We start from the raw sequence: 19159 nt of genomic DNA on the forward strand, positions 1-19159 counted from the left end.
GAAATGTAAATCTCCTTCCCTCCCCTCTCGCTCTCTCTGTTTCTCCTTCTCGTTATAAATAGTAATAATGAATAATAAGATGATTGTAACCAAGTATCTTTGTTTAATATCTATTGTACTTCTAAAGCAGGATAAATTTCTTTTCGGCCCTGAACGTACAAAACAATTACCGGCACACATTACATGTCAACACTGTCGACGATTTCCTTGAGTGTCTCTGGGCGCGGTGGATACTTGGGCAGGGTGAGAGAGGCAGTCAGGTTGCCGCGGTAGGCCAGCCCGAGAATAAGGGCGAACACCAGCCAGGCAGCCACCAGAACCCTGCTGGAGGAGGTATAGGACAGCCTGCGGGGAAGGTTCTGGCCGAGCAGCATCCCCACCATGTCCTGGAACACTGCCCCCACGCCCACGTTTAGGTGTCTATCATGTCCTGCACGAATGAGCTGTGGAATAAATTTTTTGGTAAATTTATGGTGTTTATCAATAACATTGTACAGATGTGAGTTGATAATACACATTTTTTTTTTTTACCTGCCACAAAAGGAATGGCAAGAAGACAACATGCCCAACCATTGCTGACCACACTGCAGTAGACAGAGGATAGTAAATGCTTTTCCATCGAGGCTCCAGGCCGGGTTTAGCCATGCCAAATGACGAATATGCATTCTCATATAAGTAAGTGAAGTCAAATTTTTCAACGCGCTCAGGCAGGATACCATGAAGAATTGGAGATATCAGTGAAATCTTCTCCTCCACCAGTCTTGTTACCTTGAAAAGGAAATTACTCATCAGTAGATACGTAATAGAATTAGAGTAACGAAACAAAATTTACAGGTCTCGAGCAAACATACATGTTTTTGCTTAAGTGACTGGAGTTGTCTACGAAACTGGCGTTTCATTTTCCCATCATGGGAGAAAGTTAGTCACAGTTGATTCAAGACATTAACCAAATGGTTAGCCGTTCATAGAACCAACTATCTGTTTAGGGGACTTAACATCTAAATGGTGGGATCACATGATGTAACTCAACAACTCACCTCAGTCCACGATGACGTCGGAAGGACGCGGACAGTAAAATTTAGAGCCGAGGCAATAGCATCCACCATGCGGTAGTCAGAGCCACGGTACACGATTGTCTTGGAACCGTCAGCGGCCAGCACCTCTTCCTCGTCCCAGTAAGGCATGAAGGGTCCGGATGTCACGTTCACCTTGGCACCGTAGAAACTTTAAAAACGTCCATTGCAATAGTATTTAGCGAAAACGCTATGAGCAAGATTTCTGAGAATTCTCAATATTCAAAGTCTGCGAATAAGTTATTAAAAGTAAATATTAATGAGAAATAAGAAAATTAATATTTAGATTTTAACAGTTATTTGGAACAACAAACTTTTGGAATTTGTCCTGGAAAAAGGAGACAGAAGAGAGGTGTTTGAAACCGTGAGCTGGTGTCCATAAGGCGATCTTCACCATCTGGGAGCCACCTTTGCTGTACGGCAAGTACGTGTACATACCGCACCTGCACATATCCATAAGACTGTAATCGACACATACATTACACCACAACTGTTTTAAAAAAATACTGGATTTAAATGCTTATATTACGGTCCCAGCTGGTCATTTTTAGTAAGTCTGTGACTCCACGTTCGGTGCAACTTCCAGCCATACTTCACATTAATAGATCTCTGGAAGAAGCATTAGACATCAACCAAAACTATTTTTACTCCCAGTGAGGTCTAAAGCACTGGATCGGGGGGTGCTGTGAACTCATCAATAACCTAGCTCTGGCCTCGCTGAACGTTTCCCTTTGTGTCTCACAACACAAGGGGGCAGTCACATTCTGGCTCTAAAGACAACTCTCTTCCTCCACACAAAACTACATGCACTTAATCACAAACACACGCTCCACTCAAAATTCAAAATTAAATATCTTCTCTATTGGGCTTCTCCGATCACAACCTCATATTTGTATTTTGTCCTATTGCTCCAATCTCTCCTCAGCATCCCCAAAGCGGAGGTGCGTCTGGCGTTTTGCTTCGGCTAATTTGGGGGACCTGAGAAAGTATTATTCTGATTTTCTTTGGAATGACTACAGCTTCCGTGTCAGACACTAGTCTCTGTGTGCTGAGCACATAACAGAGAGTGATAGTGTCTGGCATGGAGGCGTACATTCTTCATTCTTTTTCCTCTTAAACCTACCAAATCTTGGTTTAACAAAGTCTTTTCTCGTGTTATACATGATAGAGAGGTGAGCCACAAAAGGTACTTGAGCCTTCCATCACCTGAATCCTATGTGCTTTATATTTCTACCTGGAACCATGCCAAGTCTGTTCCACAACTAGCCAAAAAACTCCTTCATTAATAGAAAATTTTAAAATGTTTCAAGATCTAACTCCCCTCGAGATTTCTGGCACCTAGCCAAACACATCTCCAATAACTTTGCTTCTTCATCTTCTTCATTTCAATATGATGCCACTACTGCCATCTGACTTATATCTAAAGCTGAACTCTTCGCTCACACCTTTGCTAAAAACTCTACTTTGGATGATTCAAGGCCTGTTCCTCCCTCTCCTCCACCCTGTTACTACTTCATCCTACCCATTAAGATGCAGACTCCTTGTCCTATCCACGCCTTCGCCTATGATATCACCATGCACTTTTTCACGTCTTTTCATAGACGTTCAACCCTTCAGGAAGTAAACAGTGTATCCATGGAAGCCACAGGATGCCTGACTTCTCATCTCTCTAAAATTTCTGATTAGGGAAAAGCAAACTCAATTTCTTCATCTATCATCTCGACACAACCTTCCTAAAAACTATCCCCTCTTCTTCAATGACACCCAACTGTCCCTCTTTTTTACGCTGAACATCCTCGGTCCGTCCTTTACTTATAATCCAAACTTGAAACTTCACATCTCATCTCAGGCTAAAACAGCTTTAATGACGTTAAGCGTTCTGTATCGTCTCCGCCAGTTTCTTTCATCCCCTTTCAGGTGCTAACTCTGTACAAGGGCCTTATCCATCCATGTATGGAATATGCTTCGCATGTTTGGAGGGTTCCACTCATAACGATTTTTTCGACAGAGTGGAATCAAAAGTTTTACGTCTTACCAATTCCTTCCCTCTAAGTGACTGTCTTCACTCTCTTTTTCATCTAAACAATGTTGCATTTCTTACTATCTTTTACCGCTATTTTCACGCTAACTGCTCTTCCGATCTTGCTAACTATTTGCCTCCTCTCTTCCAGCAGACTCTTTCCACAAAACTTTCTTCTGACTCTCATCCATATACTGTCAACCTCTCTAATCCAAGAGTCAACCAGTACTCTTAATCATTCATCCTTTTTTTTATAGTAACCTGTGGAACTTCCTGCTTGCTTCTATATGTCCTCCTTCCTATGGCTTGAACTCTTTGAAGAGTGAGATTTCAAGACACGTATCCTTCAATTTTTTATGATTCTCTTGACTTCTCTTTTGGGACTGGCACCTCAGTGGGATTTTATTTAACTCTTTTTATTTCCCTTGGCCAGTGACCCTCTTACATATAAAAAAAAAAAGATTGTCCGCACGTGCAGTGGCAGTGGTGAACAACGAATATACGAGATGAAAGCTCTCCTATACATACATATATCTCTATAAATGACATAATATCAGTACCGGGGCTGCTCAGCGTCGCCCTCCATGTTGAGGAAGACTGTGTTCATCATGGAGAAAGTCCAGTGGGCGGACAGAAGGGTTTGGAGCTGCAGGATTGTCAGGCGGCTCACCACCACCAGCTTGGTGGTCCACGCCAGCAGGCGTCCCTTCAGAGACCACTCGGCGAATGCGATGAGAAAGTCAGGATTGAGACTCACCACCACCACCATCGAGCACCACGACAGCTGACGCACCTGCTGACGGAGGACACGCTGGCTGTCTCTGGCAACAGTACAACTTCGCTCACAATAATACGTCGATGAATAATATTGTCCTTCCTACCATGAGTGACATAGCGAACTGCCACTCTGACTGCCACCTCATCCTCATCACTTTCTACTCGCATCATCCACATCGTTTACACGACACAAGGAGGAGGAGGCAGTAGCCACGTGCAAAAGAATTATTCCTCCCAGCGAGGCCTCTTAAGCACTGGCCTAAGCAAATGTTGTGAATTTGTTTTGATCTCTGTCACAGAAAGCTTTACATAATTTGTTTTTAATATTGCTGATTGTGGAGAGCAAACATAAGTGTTGTTCAATGCCTAGAATACTTATTTAACCATCTATCAACTTCACACAACCCTCCAAATAACTATCACCTCTTTTTCAGTGAAGCGCAACTGCCTTCCTCTCCTACACTTCAGTCTTTCTTTTACTAATCTCAAATGGAAAATTTACATCGCATCTCTCGCTGAATAAGCTTTCATGAAGTTAGCGTTTTAATTAAGCCGCCTCCGTCAATTCTACTTATATCAAAACAGCTAATTGTATCCGCCCATGTATGGAGCACGCTTCATATGTAAAAAAAAAATTCCATTCCTATTGCTTTTTTTACCATGGTGGAATCAAAAGTATTCCGTCCTATCATTTTTTTTTTCCTTTGAATGCCATCAATCTCGCTCTCTTCGCCGGAAGGTCGTATCTCTTGCTATCTTCTATTGTTTCTTTCATGCTAACTGCCCTGCTGGTCTTCCTAACTGCCTGCCTCTCTCCTCTCCCGCGCCCTCGCCGTACAAGGCTTTCTACTTATTCTACCCTATTCTGTCCACTTCCATAAAGCAGGAGCTAACCAGCATTATCAGTCTTTTATTCCTTTTACTAATAAACTCCGGAACTCCCTGTCTCCCTCTGTATTTATCCTTATCTTTGACTTGAACTGTTTCAAGACACTTTAAAATTCCTGTTAAACTTCTGTGACTATACTCCATAGGGACTGGCACATTCAGTGGGTCCTTTTTTATAAGTTTTTGTTCACCTAAGCTAAGCCTCTTCTTACATTATATAAAAAAAAACATTTTGTACTGTTACCCGTGTGAGAGGTACGCATGTACCCACGTCGTCTATTTGTCTGCCATATAACAAACGGTTAGATAGGTACTAAGTTAAGTCCTTTGCATGACCAAACTGTTCTGAGTTACCTACCTGACGTGCTAAGGGGATCAACTTCGACAGACGATCAGTAATGGTGGTGTTTCTCTTCTCTAAATTCACCTCAAATGTTGCCATCACTTGCCACTGGTCCAACGCTGATTTTCCGAACAGATCCTGCAAATTATACATTTATTAAGCAGAGTATTTTACGTATAGTTCAAAGGAACCAGACTCAATCCATTGTCTCGGGTAATCCGGTGCTTTGTTTTGGTTGATTTGGACACATGAATCATAAGAAAAAATTTCTTTAACGTAGATTACCTGTAATTCGTTAGTTGCCTGCTTGACATCAGTGCCAGCCTGATTGGTGGGTTAAACTGTTGGGTTGGTGAGTCGTGTGTAATTGGGTCACATAGGAAGTTTGTGGATTATGTTGATCACACTTGGCTACAGAGTCAAGTGTGAAAACTCGAGAAATGCTTCCGTGTTCGGGGACAGTATTCGGACAAATAACGATGTAGAAGGGTGACATCATAAGTGGAACAGAAAAGCCAAAAAAGAACTGAGGACGCCATGGCACGTTGAAGGAGAAAATCAACGAAATACACTTATTTTTCACTTCTTTTCTTCTCTTTTCTATCAAGAGAAATTTCCACACCTTACTCCTGCCGACCAGTCTTTCACACAAAGGCTCATATTAATAAAGCATAAGATACACATTATTTACCTTCACAACGCCTGAAGGAGTGGTAGTACTGTCCGTTATGGCGATGGTAGTACACGAGGTGTTTAGTGGACTCCGCATTAATTCTGCTGCACCACCAGTATCCAGTATCAGTTCCTGGCCACCTGTTGATTTACAGTCTTTACTTATTTATTTATAGTAGTAGTATTTATTTATTTATAAATGTAGTAGTAGTTGTTGTTTTCGTTCTTGTAGTAGTAGTAGCAGTAGTAGAAGTAGATGAGCAGTAATAGTGGTTTCAAGTACTGTGTATTTAAAGAAAAAATAGACAATTTCACTTATACGTTACTGAGTTTCATTTGCAAATAAAGAATCTCTTTCTCTCTGTCTCTCTCTCTCTCTCTCGATCAGACCTCACCTCGTATTTTGGGACGGACAATTGCGACGCCAAGGCAAATTACCAGCATCAGCTTCGTGAGCATAATGGTGCTCGGCTGCAGCGGCCACCACCATTGGGGTTAAAACAGCTAACTTGTGGCGTCGCAGCCCTGTTTATATAGTGTGTCACAGAGGCTGCCTCATGTGCAGAAAACGTGCGATTCACCAGAATGTTTTATACGTATTGATTGATTGGGTCCTGTGCAACGTTCGTGTTTTGTAATAATTAAGCATCTTTTGGACACACAGCTCTCTGTTTCACACACACACACACACACACACACACACACACACACAGTCTCTTTGTTCACAGGTATGTCACGTTGTCCGAGAATCTTGTATTCTTTACAAAATTTATCTATAAGGTAATAACCATTTGTGCCTATTATGTAATAATTACTTGTGTGAGTGGCTTACCGATAATCATTGTTGACAGAGAAGAAGATGTATAAATTCCCTGGCCAGTTATGCATTTAGTGTTAAGGGAAACAATTTCAAGATTTAAACTTAAATTCAGAACAGATTGGTAAATTTGCTTATGATTATGTATTGGCCAACACACCAGTGATGCACAGCATATCTTGATGTAACAACCACACAGAACCTACGATGCTAAATACAAAAAATTGATGTAACCCGGGTTTTAAGACAACCTCTGGCCACACTCAGATTAGCTTGTTGTAAATTATTTATTTTAAAAAATTTCTTATGAACTGATGTATGGGCATTGTCACTTTTCCTTGTATAGGGGTCCCAGAACTGGATTAAGGCAGGGTAGAGGATCACAGGATGCGTCCGTCACGACAGCGTCCTCTCCGAATTCTAGGGCTCCAGTTCCCAGCTTTACCACGATTTTGTTTTCTTATTATAAATACTTTAACCTACGATCTTAGTTGCTCTTAAAATTTTGTAGCGGCGCCATATGGACGCGCTGTTGTGGCGCCTTAATTTCAAATCAATCACGTGATCACTGTTCCATAAAAAGAATTTTCCCCTGTATAGTTGCCAAAAACAGAAAAACACGTATATTATTCCGTGAAATAGTCCTCGATTTTATTGTTTTATGGTCACAGATTTTATTTACAGTTAAATCTTACATAGCAGCTCACTGGAAAAGATGAGTGTGTTAAAGACGAGACCCAGCAGGAGGAGGATGAAGGCGCCCTGCGTGTGGTTGATTGTAAGAGTTGGTAGACCATCCTCATTTATTGCCCTTGATTCTGCCTGGCCTTCGTGATCTGCAGCGTGACGTTGCCGTTGTCTCCTCTGACTCCTGAGCTTCGTCTCCCTCATCAAGTCTGCTGTCCACTTATCATAGAGGCCGGCCTGAGGACAAGTCACTCAGTTGTGCATTTTATCAGAATTAAAGTATTTAATATAGAACGTTTATATATATTTACATGATCACACTGTTTCAAATGAAATATTTGATACAGAGATGAAAATTCAGATTTAAAGTAATCCACAAGATTCACCTCCAAGGTGGCCAAGATCAGCCTGTCCAAGTGAGCCTTGTACGGGGCATCGTGCGGGATTGGCCATCCACAAGGGGTGGGAGAGACGGACCCACGAGTTACGTACAGAGGGGTACTGCCGTCTTTCTCCGTAAACTTGTCCAGAATTTCATACTGAATGTACTTTCGTGCATCTAAATGGCCGCTTCTGTGAAAACAAAGTTATTCAGAGTTCATACTCGCTAAACTTATGGATCTGGTTGAATTTTACTTCATCCAAAGTCTTACTTCCTTGTGCAACTTTGGGTAAGTTATAACGACAGCCAAATCTCTGAGACTAGGGCACGATCACGCCAACGTGCAACAGCATTGGTAGATTTGACTGCAGGTAGATGATGTCTTTTGCTATACAGTAGCTAGAGTTCCACTATTTCAGTCACACGATGATTTGATAAGATGGTCGTACAGTGTAAAAGAATGTGACGCCAGTGCGTAATAAAGGTGAATGGAGAGCGGCAGTGGAATAGTGCATGACGATGACGCTGTCTCATCGACCCCCTGGTAGGAGTGGGTGCATCTGGCAGAACCCATTGTCGTATGGATTTAGTTAGGGTGCGGAACACTCCGTAAGAACCCTACAACGGTTGTGTCTAAGGACTGGAGTAGGATAGGGAACGGTCTCATTATGAAGAGGTACGGGTAAAATCAGTGTATACTGTCAAGGTTTGCTGTAGAAGTCTGTGGCCAGTTGTGCTAAGCACAATGTCCTGGAGTGTAGTAAAGTTATCCATGACTACTACTTTCCTCTAGAGACCGTCAGCGGTAAAAGTGTGAATGATGTAATGAAAATGTGAATGATGAATGTGTGGTACTTTTTCTCGGGACTGACGGCCTGGTATACAGATGTATGAATTTATTTATTACAATTGCTATTCCCATTGTTAATATTGGTATTGTTATCATTGTTATTATTATTATTACTGTACTATTATGTTATTCTTCGACAATGTTGGTTACTTTTTAAACTTTTGCAGCATCGTAATATGACTGCTTTTTTTGCAGCACATTATTGTAAATCAACAGTTAATATGCAACTCTTTAAAACATTACATTGTTATTTTCCTTTAACTTACCTTTTCACCAACGCCATCTTGAGCCCCTCCATGAGTGAAGGTCCAGGGTTCATAAGGCTGCCCAGAGCTTGAAATAATGGAGACTCAGAGTCACTGTAGAATTTACGGAAGTGTTTACCGTAACTAGGCATCGTTACCCTGAAAAGAAACCAGTCTGTGAATAATGCATTAGAAAGGAATCCCTAGACCTGAATGTTTACAATACATTAATTAATATTCGAATTGCATAAGAAAAACAGTAAACGTACGATAAATATTGCTGTTATTCTTTAGGGATTGCATCGCATGTTAATTAAGGTTCACTTCCTTTCCTCACTTGGACCGAATGAAATACGAACGCCATTTTCCAACTTTACCGGTGAACCTTGGTTAGTTATATCTGGCACAGAAAACAGAGCAAACTAGGTGTAATTGTTATTGCATTTTGTCAGACATCACCCTTGTTTGTGTTTTCTCTGTCCGCCATATACGTATGTCCACACACATTTAAACGTTAATATCCCCTACTCCCCCTCCTCTCTCTCTCTCTCTCTCTCTCTCTCTCTCTCTCTCTCTCTCTCTCTCTCTCTCTCTCTCTCTCTCTCTCTCTCTCTCTCTCTCTCTCTCTCTCGTTATAAGTAGTAGTAATAAATAATAAGATGACTGTAACCAAGTTTCTTTAATGTCCATTATACTTGTAAAAGAGGAAGACTTTCTTCTCGGTTCTAAACGTACGAAACAATTACCGGCACACATTACATGTCAACATTCTCGACGATTTCCTTGAGTGTCTCTGGACGCGGTGGATACTTAGGAAGAGTGAGAGAGGCAGTCAAGTTGCCGCGGTAGGCCAGCCCGAGGATAAGGGCGAACACCAGCCAGGCAGCCACCAGAACCCTGCTGGAGGAGGTGTAGGACACACGGCGAGGAAGGTTCTGGCCGAGCAGCATCCCCACCATGTCCTGGAACACTGCCCCCACGCGCACGTTTGGGTGTCCATCATGTCCTGCACGAATGAGCTGTGGAATACGGTGTTTGGTGGGTTAGTGGTGTTTACCAAGAGCATTGTACAGTTGTGAGTTGATAATGAACAAATATTTTTACCTGCCACAAAAGTAATGGCAAGAAGACAACATGTCCAATCATTGCTGTCCACACTCCATTAGACAAAGGATAGTAAACGCTTTTCCATCGAGGCTCCAGGCCGGGTTTAGCCATGCCAAATGATGAATATGCATTCTCATATAAGTAAGTGAAGTCAAATTTTTCAACGCGCTCAGGCAGGATACCATGAAGAATCGGAGATATCATTGAAGTCTTCTCCTCCACCAGTTTTGTTACCTTGGAAGGGAAATTATTCATCAGTAAATACGTAATGGTATTAGAGTAAGGAAACAAAATTTCCAGGTCTTGAGCAAACTTACACGTTATTGCTTATATGACTGGAATTGTCTACGAAACTGTTCTTTTTTTCTGATTTTGAGTAGAGGTTAGTCACAGTTGATTCAAGAGATTAATCAAGTCATTAGCCGTTCATAGAACCAAGTATCTGTTTAAAGGACTTAACATCGAAATTGTAGGATCACGTGATGTAACTTAACAACTCACCTCAGTCCACGATGACGTCGGAAGGACGCGGAGGGTAAAATTAAGAGCCGAGGCAATAGCATCCACCATGCGGTAGTCACACCCACGATACACGATTGTCTTGGAACCGTCAGCGGCCAGCACCTCTTCCTCGTCCCAGTAAGGCATGTAGGGTTCGGATGTCACGTTCACTTTGGCACCGTAGAAACTTTAAAAACGTCCATTGCAATAGTATTTAACGAAAACGCTATGTGCAAGATCTCTGAGAATTCTCAATGTTCAAAGTTTGCCAGTAGATTATTAAAAGTAAATATTAATGAGAAGAAAATGAAGGTTTAGCGTTTAACAATTATTTGAACCAACAAACTTTTGGAATTTGTCCTGGAAAAAGGAGACAGAAGAGAGGTGTTTGAAGCCGTGAGCTGGTGTCCATAAGGCGATCTTCACCATCTGGGAGCCACCTTTGCTGTACGGCAAGTACGTGTACATACCGCACCTGCACATATCCATAAGACTGTAATCGACACATACATTACACCACAACTGTTGTAAAAAAATGACTAGATGGAAATATATAGACTACGGCCGCAGCTGTTTCACCGCCATGAAATTAAATGGCATCATCTTAAATAAATCAGTTAATCCACGCTCGGTGCAACTTTCAGCCATACTTCACATTATTAGATCATGTTTGTCCGTACGTGTTGTGGCAGTGATGAACAACGAATATACGAGATGGAGGCTCACCTATACATACTTATATCTATATAAATGACATAATATTAGTACCGGGGCTGCTCAGCGTCGCCCTCTATGTTGATGAAGACTGTGTTCATCGTGGAGAAAGTCCAGTGGGTGGGCAGAAGATCTTGGAGCTGTGGAATCGTCAGACGGCTCACCACCACCAGCTTGGTAGTCCACACCAGCAGCCTTCCCTTCAGAGACCACTCGGCGAATGCGATGAGAAAGTTAGGGTTGAGACTCACCACCACCACCATCGAGCACAACGACAGCCGACGCACCTGCTGACGGAGACACGCTGGCTGACTCTGGCAACAGTGCAACTTCCCTAACAATAATACGGCGATAAGCAATATTGTCTTTCCACCCTTGAGCGACATACTGAACTGTCATTCTATGTATTTACATCATCCAGTAGTGTAAGAGTCTTCCCGCCAATTCGTATTTACCATCTCGTCACATTTTTTACGCCACACAAGTTTTAGGAGGCAGTAGACACGTGTAGAAACTATGATTCTTCCGGGCGAGGCCTCTTAAGCACTGGCCTAGGTGGATGTTGTGAACTTGCTCTTGATCCACCTATGAACTCCATGAACGTTGCCCTGTTAAACATCATCTTTCTTCTATTTCTCACCGAAACACACTTTGTCTGAGGCTACTGACATTAATCCATTTTCTGTTTCTTCCTAATTTCTCTATCCTCAACTTTCAATCCAAAGGTAGATGTTGCATCTCATACCTACACTCTTGAATCTTCCAAATTTTCTACCACTGGTGTCCTACTTTAGTCATTTTCAAACTAAATATATCTGTGCTGTATACCTCGCTCCTAACTATACTTTTTTTTTCCTATTTTACTTCCAAAGTGGAGCCTATCGTGACTCTTCCTTTTCGCGGAGATATCCATTCTTGGATACTTAAGTTCTGATCATCAATGTACGTTTCTTCTTCCTTCACAGACCAACCTCGTGAACTGGCCATTAACTTTGCTATCCTCCACGACATAGAGCAATGAGTGCAGCAACCCACCATTCCTTCTGATCGTCTTGGAGATATGCCCAACATTCTTGATCTTTTCCTAACCTCAAAGTTTGTTGAAACTTTTATTGTTGCCTTAGATATATCAAAAACATTCGATGGGGTCCGGCATAAAGCTTTAATTTCTAACCTACCTTCCAAGGTTTTTTTTTATCCTTCTCTTTGTAACTTTATGAAGTAAACAATTTATGAAGTAAACAATTCACACAGGGATGCAACAGAACGGTTGACTTAATTTATTTTTAAAAATTGCTGATTGGGGAGAGCAAACATAAGTGTTGTTTAATATCTAAAAATCGAATTCCTTCATCTATCAACTCGACACAACCCTCCAAGTAACTATCTCCTCTTTGTCAGTGAAGCGCATTTTTCTTCCTCTTCTACACTAAACGCCTTCGGTCTTTCTTTAACTAATTTCACATCTCATCTCTCGCTGAAACAGCTTGCATGATGTTAGCGTTTTGAGCCGCCTTCGCTAATTTTGCCTATCTTACAGATGTGTGGAACACGCTTCATATATAAAAGAGGTTCCACTACTACTGCTGCTCTCTTCAACATGATGGAATCAAAAGTATTTCATCTAATCAAATGAATGCTTTCAACTTAGCTCTCTTCGCCGGAAGGTCGTATCTCTTGCTATCTTCTATTGTTTCTTTCATGCTAACTGCCCTGTTGGTCTTCCTAACTGCCTGCCTCTCTCCTCTCCCGCGCCCTCGCCGTACAAAGGTTTCTACTTATTCTACCCTATTCTGTCCACTTCCATAAAGCAGGAGATAACCAGTATTATCAATCTTTTATTCCTTTTACTGATAAACTCCAGAACTCCCTGTCTCCTTCTGTATTTATCCTTATCTTTGATTTGAACTGTTTCAAGACAATTTAAAATTCCTGATAAACCTTCTGTGACTATACTCTATAGGGACTGGCATCTTCAATGGGTCTTTTTTTTTTCTGTCCTAAGGTAGGCCCCTTCTTAAATTGTAAAAAATATACTTTGTATTGTTAACCGTGTGAGAGGAACGCAAGAACCCATGTCGTCTATTCGTCTGTTATATGATAAACAGGCAGAAAAGTACTTAGTAAAGTACATCACATGGGCAAACTGTTCTGAGTTACCTACCTGACGTGCTAAGGGGATCAACTTCGACAGGCGATCAGTAATGGTGGTGTTTCTCTTCTCTAAATTCACCTCAAATGTTGCCATCACTTGCCACTGGTCCAACGCTGATTTTGCGAGTAGATCCTGCAAATCATAGAAATATTAAGCAGAGCACTGTATGTATAACTAAGTTGGACCAAATTCAGACCATTGTCTCGGGTGATCCGGAGCTTTCTTTTGGTTGATTCGGACACATATGAACCAGAAGAAAGATTTTCTTTAACATAGATTACCTGTAATTCGTTAGTTGCCTGCTTCACATCAATGCCAGCCTGAGTGGTAAGGTGAACTGTTGGGTTGGTGAGTTGGGTTTAAATGGGCCACTTAGGGAGTTTGTGGATTATGTTGATAACACTTGGCTGCAGTCAAGTGTGAAAATTCGAAGAATGATTCCGCGTTCGGGGACAGTTTTCGGACAAATAGCGATGTAGAAGGGTGACATCATTAGTGGAACAGAAGGGCTAAAAAATATTGAGGGCGTGATGGCACGTTGGAGGAGGGATTCCCAAAAAATGTAATTTACACACACCTTATTCGACCAGTCTTTCACTCAAACGTTTTTGGTATAAAGATAGCATACAATACACACTGTTTACCTTCACGACGTCTGGAGGAGTGGTAGTACTGTCCGTTATGGTGATGGTGGTACACGAAGCGTTTAGTGGACTCCGCATTAATTCTGCTGCACCACCAGTATGCAGGACCAGCTCCTGGCCATCTGTTGCTTTACAGTATTTACGTATTTATTTGTAGTAGTGCCGCCCATTTTTTTTTTATAGTAGTAGTAATAGTAGTAGTAGTAGTAGTAGTAGCAGCAGTAGTAGTAGAAGTAGATGAGAAGTAGTAGTAGTAGATGAGAAGTAGTAGTAGTATGAACAGTAGTAGTAGTTTTAAGTACTATATATATGAAAAAAGTCTATAATTTCACATATACGTTTCATTTGCAAGTGAAGAATCTCTCTCTCTCTCTCTCTCTCTCTCTCTCTCTCTCTCTCTCTCTCTCTCTCTCTCTCTCTCTCTCTCTCTCTCTCTCTCTCTCTTTCTCTCTCTCTCGATCAGACCTTACCTCGCATTTTGGGACGGGTAGTTGCGACGCCAAGGCAAGTTACCACCACCAGCTTCGCGAGCATATTGGTGCTCGGCTGCAGCGGCCACCACCATTGAGATTAAATAGTTAACTCGTGGCAGCGCAGCCCTGATTATATAGTGTTTCACAGAGGCTGCCTCACGTGCAGAAAACGTGTGATTGACCAGCATGTTTTATGCATATTGATTGTTTTTTGTGCAAAGTTCGCGTTTTGTAATAATTAAACATCTTTTGGACACACGGCTCTCTTTCACACACACACACACACACACAAATCTTAAGTATTTTAAATCTTAAGTATTTTCTCATAATACTAGTCTAAAATAATTGAATAAGCATGTTATCTACGAAAGCAGGATTAATGTACCCTGTTTTACAAGAAAGGCATATATCAGGCAAAATTATAATCAGGCAGAAATAAAGTAATAAAGTAATAAAGTATAAAACTAAAAACCGACAATAATTAGTGTTTGGATAGTGAGCATATAAACTGTCCTTCTTGATTTTATTGTTTTATGGCCACAGTTTTTATTAACATAGTTAAATCTTACATAGCAGCTCACTGGAAAAGACGAGTGTGTTAAAGACGAGACCCAGCAGGAGGAGGATGAAGGCGCCTTGCGTGTGCTTAATGGTAAGGGTTGGTAGACCATCCTCATTTGATGCCTTTGGTTCCTCCTGGCCTTCGCGTCCTGCAGCGTGACGTTGTCTCCTCTGACTCTTGAGCTTCGTCTCCCTCATCAAGTCTGCTGTCCACTTATCATAGAGGCCAGCCTGTGGACAACTCACTCAATCGTGCACTATGTCAGAATTCAAGTTTTATTGTAGAAAACTTTTTACAGAATAATTACATAATAACACTACGTTTATAAACAAATATTTGATATGAAGATGAATATTCAGATTTGAAATAATCCACAAGATTCACCTCCAAGATGGCCACCATCAATTTGTCCAACTGAGCCTTGTACGGCGCGTCGTGTGGGATTGGCCAGCCACTAGGGGTGGGAGATATGGACCCACGAGTGACGTATAGAGGAGTGCTTCCGTCTTCCTCCGTAAACTTGTTCAAAATTTCATACTGGATATTCTTTTTTGCATCTATATGACTGCTTCTGTGAAAACAAAGATACGTCAAATTTATTTGCGTATAACATTCCCTATTCTCTGAACTTTCTAGGTATGCGGGTGAATCTTGTTTCATCATTAGAGATTTACTTTTTGCAAAACTTTATGCCTGTCATTTGGTTGCAAGCAGATTATATTTTTGTGACGCACTCACACACACACACACACACACACACACACACACACACACACACACACACACACACACACACACACACACACACACACACACACACACACACACACACACACACACACACACACACACACACACACACACACACACACACACACACACACACACACACACACACACACACACAAACACACAAAGACAAATTATATATGGCTATAAAAAGATCCAACTGAGGGTCAGGTTTTTTTCCCCCTAGCAATTACTTTAATAGAGATTTTGGTGACACTACACCTCTTTAAAGCTTTGAATCATGACTTTTTTCCTTACTTTTTCACCATCGCCCTCTTGAGCCCCTCCGTGAGTGAAAGCCCAGGATTCATGAGGCTGCCTAGAGCTTGAAACAACGGAGATTCTGAATCACTGTAGAATTTGCGGAAGGTTGTACCGTAACTAGGTATTGTTATCCTGAAAAAAAGTAATAAATAAATAATGCATTTGAAAGATGAGAAGTATCCCTACACATGAAAGTTTATATTATATAATGCTCGTATAACTTATGATAAAAGAAAAAATAGGAAACTTACAATAACGAAGTACAGCTGCTGTTTTCTGTACTGTGGTTCGTGTTGAATAAAATTTATTTCTTTACCTCATTCGATGAAATACAACTGGAAAGCCTTTTTCTTGGTAAACTTTGTTTACCTGTCTAACGCAGTGCAAAGTAGACATCAGTATTATAGCATTTTGTCAGACACCTCCCATGCTCATTTTTTTCTCTGTCCGTCATATATGTATGTCCAGAACTCATGAAATTTAAAATAATGGTGCTACTTAACTATTCCCCAACTCACCAATGTGCTGCCAAGTGTTGGCATGTTGATATTAGAAAGCACGAGCTCCAGGTGATACAAGCTGGAATGCGACGAAGGGTAAGAAATGAGCTACGTACGTCACTTGTAGCTCATGGCCAGCCTGGCATACATAGATACCTATTTCCTTCGTTCGACAATAGTATTTCATTACTTCAGTTTACTTGGTGTACTGAGCGCGACTAAGATCATGGATTTGGTGTCGTAACTCGGGATCACTGCCTACTATTTCTCTTAAAAAGGTTAACATTAGAGTTATGCTGAACTCAACATGCATCATGTGTATTATCATGGCTTTTGATTACGCCTGGCTGTGATCGACGGAATTCAGTCACGAAGTTTGTCATCAACACCGGCAAAGATCACATAGAAATATAGTTTTGTAGCTATGACCAATAGATACATATATCGCAAAACCGTACCCTGCAGTGTTTATCGGCATCGCTAATGAAGCCAAAATCAAGAGAAGGAAGATGAAGCTACGCCGACCACTCATGGCACAAGAAGGCAAAGCTGTAATGTAATCGAGGCACATTTATGAATTATTTCTCATAGCAGATGCATGAAACGGCATGACTCGCAGTAAACTGTAAACCACCTTTAATCTATCATTTCATAATTGCTTACTGTAAGAATCGACAACTTACAGTCTGCATGAAATATTCATGAGACGCGGTTAACTGCCCAGCCGTCATCCGTGCCTTGCACTTACCAGACCGGTCCTTGCAACATAGGTCAGCTCTCTCTCTCTCTCTCTCTCTCTCTCTCTCTCTCTCTCTCTCTCTCTCTCTCTCTCTCTCTCTCTCTCTCGTTATAAATAATAATAATAGTAATAATAGGATCATTGTGACAAGTTTCTTTAATATCCTTTGAAACTGTAAAAAAAATAATTAATTTCACCTCGGTCCTGGAAGTACAAAACAATTACCGGCACACATTACATGTCAACATTGTCGACGATTTCCTTGAGTGTCTCTGGGCGAGGTGGATACTTGGGAAGTGTGAGAGAGGCAGTCAGGTTGCCGCGGTAGGCCAGCCCGAGGATGAGGGCGAACACCAGCCAGGCTGCCACCAGAACTCTGCTAGAGGAGGTGTTTGAAAGGCGACGAGGAAGGTTCTGGCCGAGCAGCATCCCCACCATGTCCTGGAATACCGACCCTACACCTACGTGTGGGTGCCCATCATGTCCTGCACGAATGAGCTGTGGGATACAGTTTTTGATAGATTTATGGTGTTTATCAATAGCATTGTACGGTTGCGAGCTGGTAAAGAACATTTTTTTCTTTTTACCTGCCACAAGAAGAATGGCAAGAAGAGAACATGCCCAATCATTGCTGTCCACACTCCATTAGACAGAGGATAGTAAATGCTTTTCCATCGAGGTTCCAGGTCGGGTTTAGCCATCCCAAATGACAAATATGCGTTTTCATATATGTACGTGAAGTCAAATTTTTCCACGCGCTCAGGCAGGAAACCATGAAGAATTGGAGATATCAGTGAGGTCTGCTCCTCGACCAGTCGTGTTACCTTGGAAGGGAAATTACTCATCAGTAGATACGTAGTAGTATTAGAGAAACGAAACAAAATTTCCAGGTTTTGAGCAAACTTACATGGTTTTGCTTAAGTGACTAGTTGTCTACGAAACGCGTTTTTTTTTTCTTTTCACATTATGGGAAGAGGTTAGTCACAATTGATTCAAGAGATTATTCAAATCGTTAGCCGTTCATAAAACCAACTATCTGTTTAAGGGACTTAACATCCAAATTGTAGGATCACATGAAGTAACTTAACAACTCACCTCAGTCCACGATGACGTCGGAAGGACGCGGACAGTAAAATTAAGAGCCGAGGCAATAGCATCCACCATGCGGTAGTCAGAGCCACGGTACACGATTGTCTTGGATCCATCAGCGGCCAGCACCTCTTCCTCGTCCCAGTAAGGCATGTAAGGTCCGGATGTCACGTTCACCTTGGCACCGTAGAAGCTTTAAGAACGTCCATTGCAATAGTATTTAGCGAAAACGCTATGTGTGGATATTTCTGAGAATTCTCAATATTCAAAGTTTGCCAGTAGATTATTAAAAGTAAATATTAATGAGAAGTAGAAGAATGACGCTTTCGCGTTTAACAGTTAATTGAAGCAACAAACTTTTGGAATTTGTCCTGGAAAAAGGAGACAGAAGAGAGGTGTTTGAAGCCGTGAGCTGGTGTCCAGAAGGCGATCTTCACCATCTGGGAGCCACCTTTGCTGTACGGCAAGTACGTGTACATACCGCACCTGCACATATCCATAAGACTGTAATCGACACATACATTACACAACAACTGTTGCGAAATAATTACTAGATAGGAATGTATATATTACAACCGCAGCTGTTTCACCGCTATGAAATTAAATAGCATCATCTTAAATTAATCAATTACTCCACGCTCGGTGCAACTTCCAGCCATACTTCATATTATTAGATCATGTTTGTCCAGCGTGTTGTGGCAGCGATGAACAACGAATATACGAGATGGAGGCTTTCCTGTGTGTGTGTGTGTGTGTGTGTGTGTGTGTGTGTGTGTGTGTGTGTGTGTGTGTGTGTGTGTGTGTGTGTGTGTGTGTGTGTGTATATATATATATATATATATATATATATATATATATATATATATAT

The 19159-nt window shown here is 41.5% G+C and overlaps 2 protein-coding genes and 2 long non-coding RNA genes across 4 annotated transcripts; all 4 read right to left on the minus strand.

The window, feature by feature from the left end:
- Positions 1–98: 98 nt before the first annotated feature.
- LOC135114482 (uncharacterized) lies at positions 99–1510 on the minus strand. The gene is made up of 3 exons (XM_064030385.1): positions 1038–1510; positions 532–768; positions 99–443 (listed from the first exon to the last, which is right to left on the minus strand). The coding sequence occupies exons 1-3, from the start codon at positions 1182–1184 to the stop codon at positions 180–182; spliced, it is 648 nt and encodes a 215-aa protein (XP_063886455.1). The 5' UTR covers positions 1185–1510; the 3' UTR covers positions 99–179.
- Positions 1511–5127: 3617 nt separating this feature from the next.
- Positions 5128–6265, minus strand: LOC135114483 (uncharacterized). Its single transcript, XR_010275514.1, has 3 exons — positions 6169–6265; positions 5793–5914; positions 5128–5239 (listed from the first exon to the last, which is right to left on the minus strand). It is a non-coding gene; the product is annotated as an uncharacterized LOC135114483 (long non-coding RNA).
- A 6973-nt stretch (positions 6266–13238) lies between these two features.
- Positions 13239–14433, minus strand: LOC135114484 (uncharacterized). Its single transcript, XR_010275515.1, has 3 exons — positions 14346–14433; positions 13876–13997; positions 13239–13363 (listed from the first exon to the last, which is right to left on the minus strand). It is a non-coding gene; the product is annotated as an uncharacterized LOC135114484 (long non-coding RNA).
- Positions 14434–14857: 424 nt separating this feature from the next.
- LOC135114485 (uncharacterized) lies at positions 14858–18772 on the minus strand. The gene is made up of 7 exons (XM_064030387.1): positions 18649–18772; positions 18298–18484; positions 17790–18026; positions 17441–17700; positions 15958–16095; positions 15295–15481; positions 14858–15140 (listed from the first exon to the last, which is right to left on the minus strand). The coding sequence occupies exons 1-7, from the start codon at positions 18768–18770 to the stop codon at positions 14907–14909; spliced, it is 1365 nt and encodes a 454-aa protein (XP_063886457.1). The 5' UTR covers positions 18771–18772; the 3' UTR covers positions 14858–14906.
- Positions 18773–19159: the final 387 nt, after the last annotated feature.

The sequence above is a fragment of the Scylla paramamosain genome, chromosome 27 (genome assembly GCF_035594125.1).
Source record: "Scylla paramamosain isolate STU-SP2022 chromosome 27, ASM3559412v1, whole genome shotgun sequence".
NCBI lineage: Eukaryota > Metazoa > Arthropoda > Malacostraca > Decapoda > Portunidae > Scylla > Scylla paramamosain.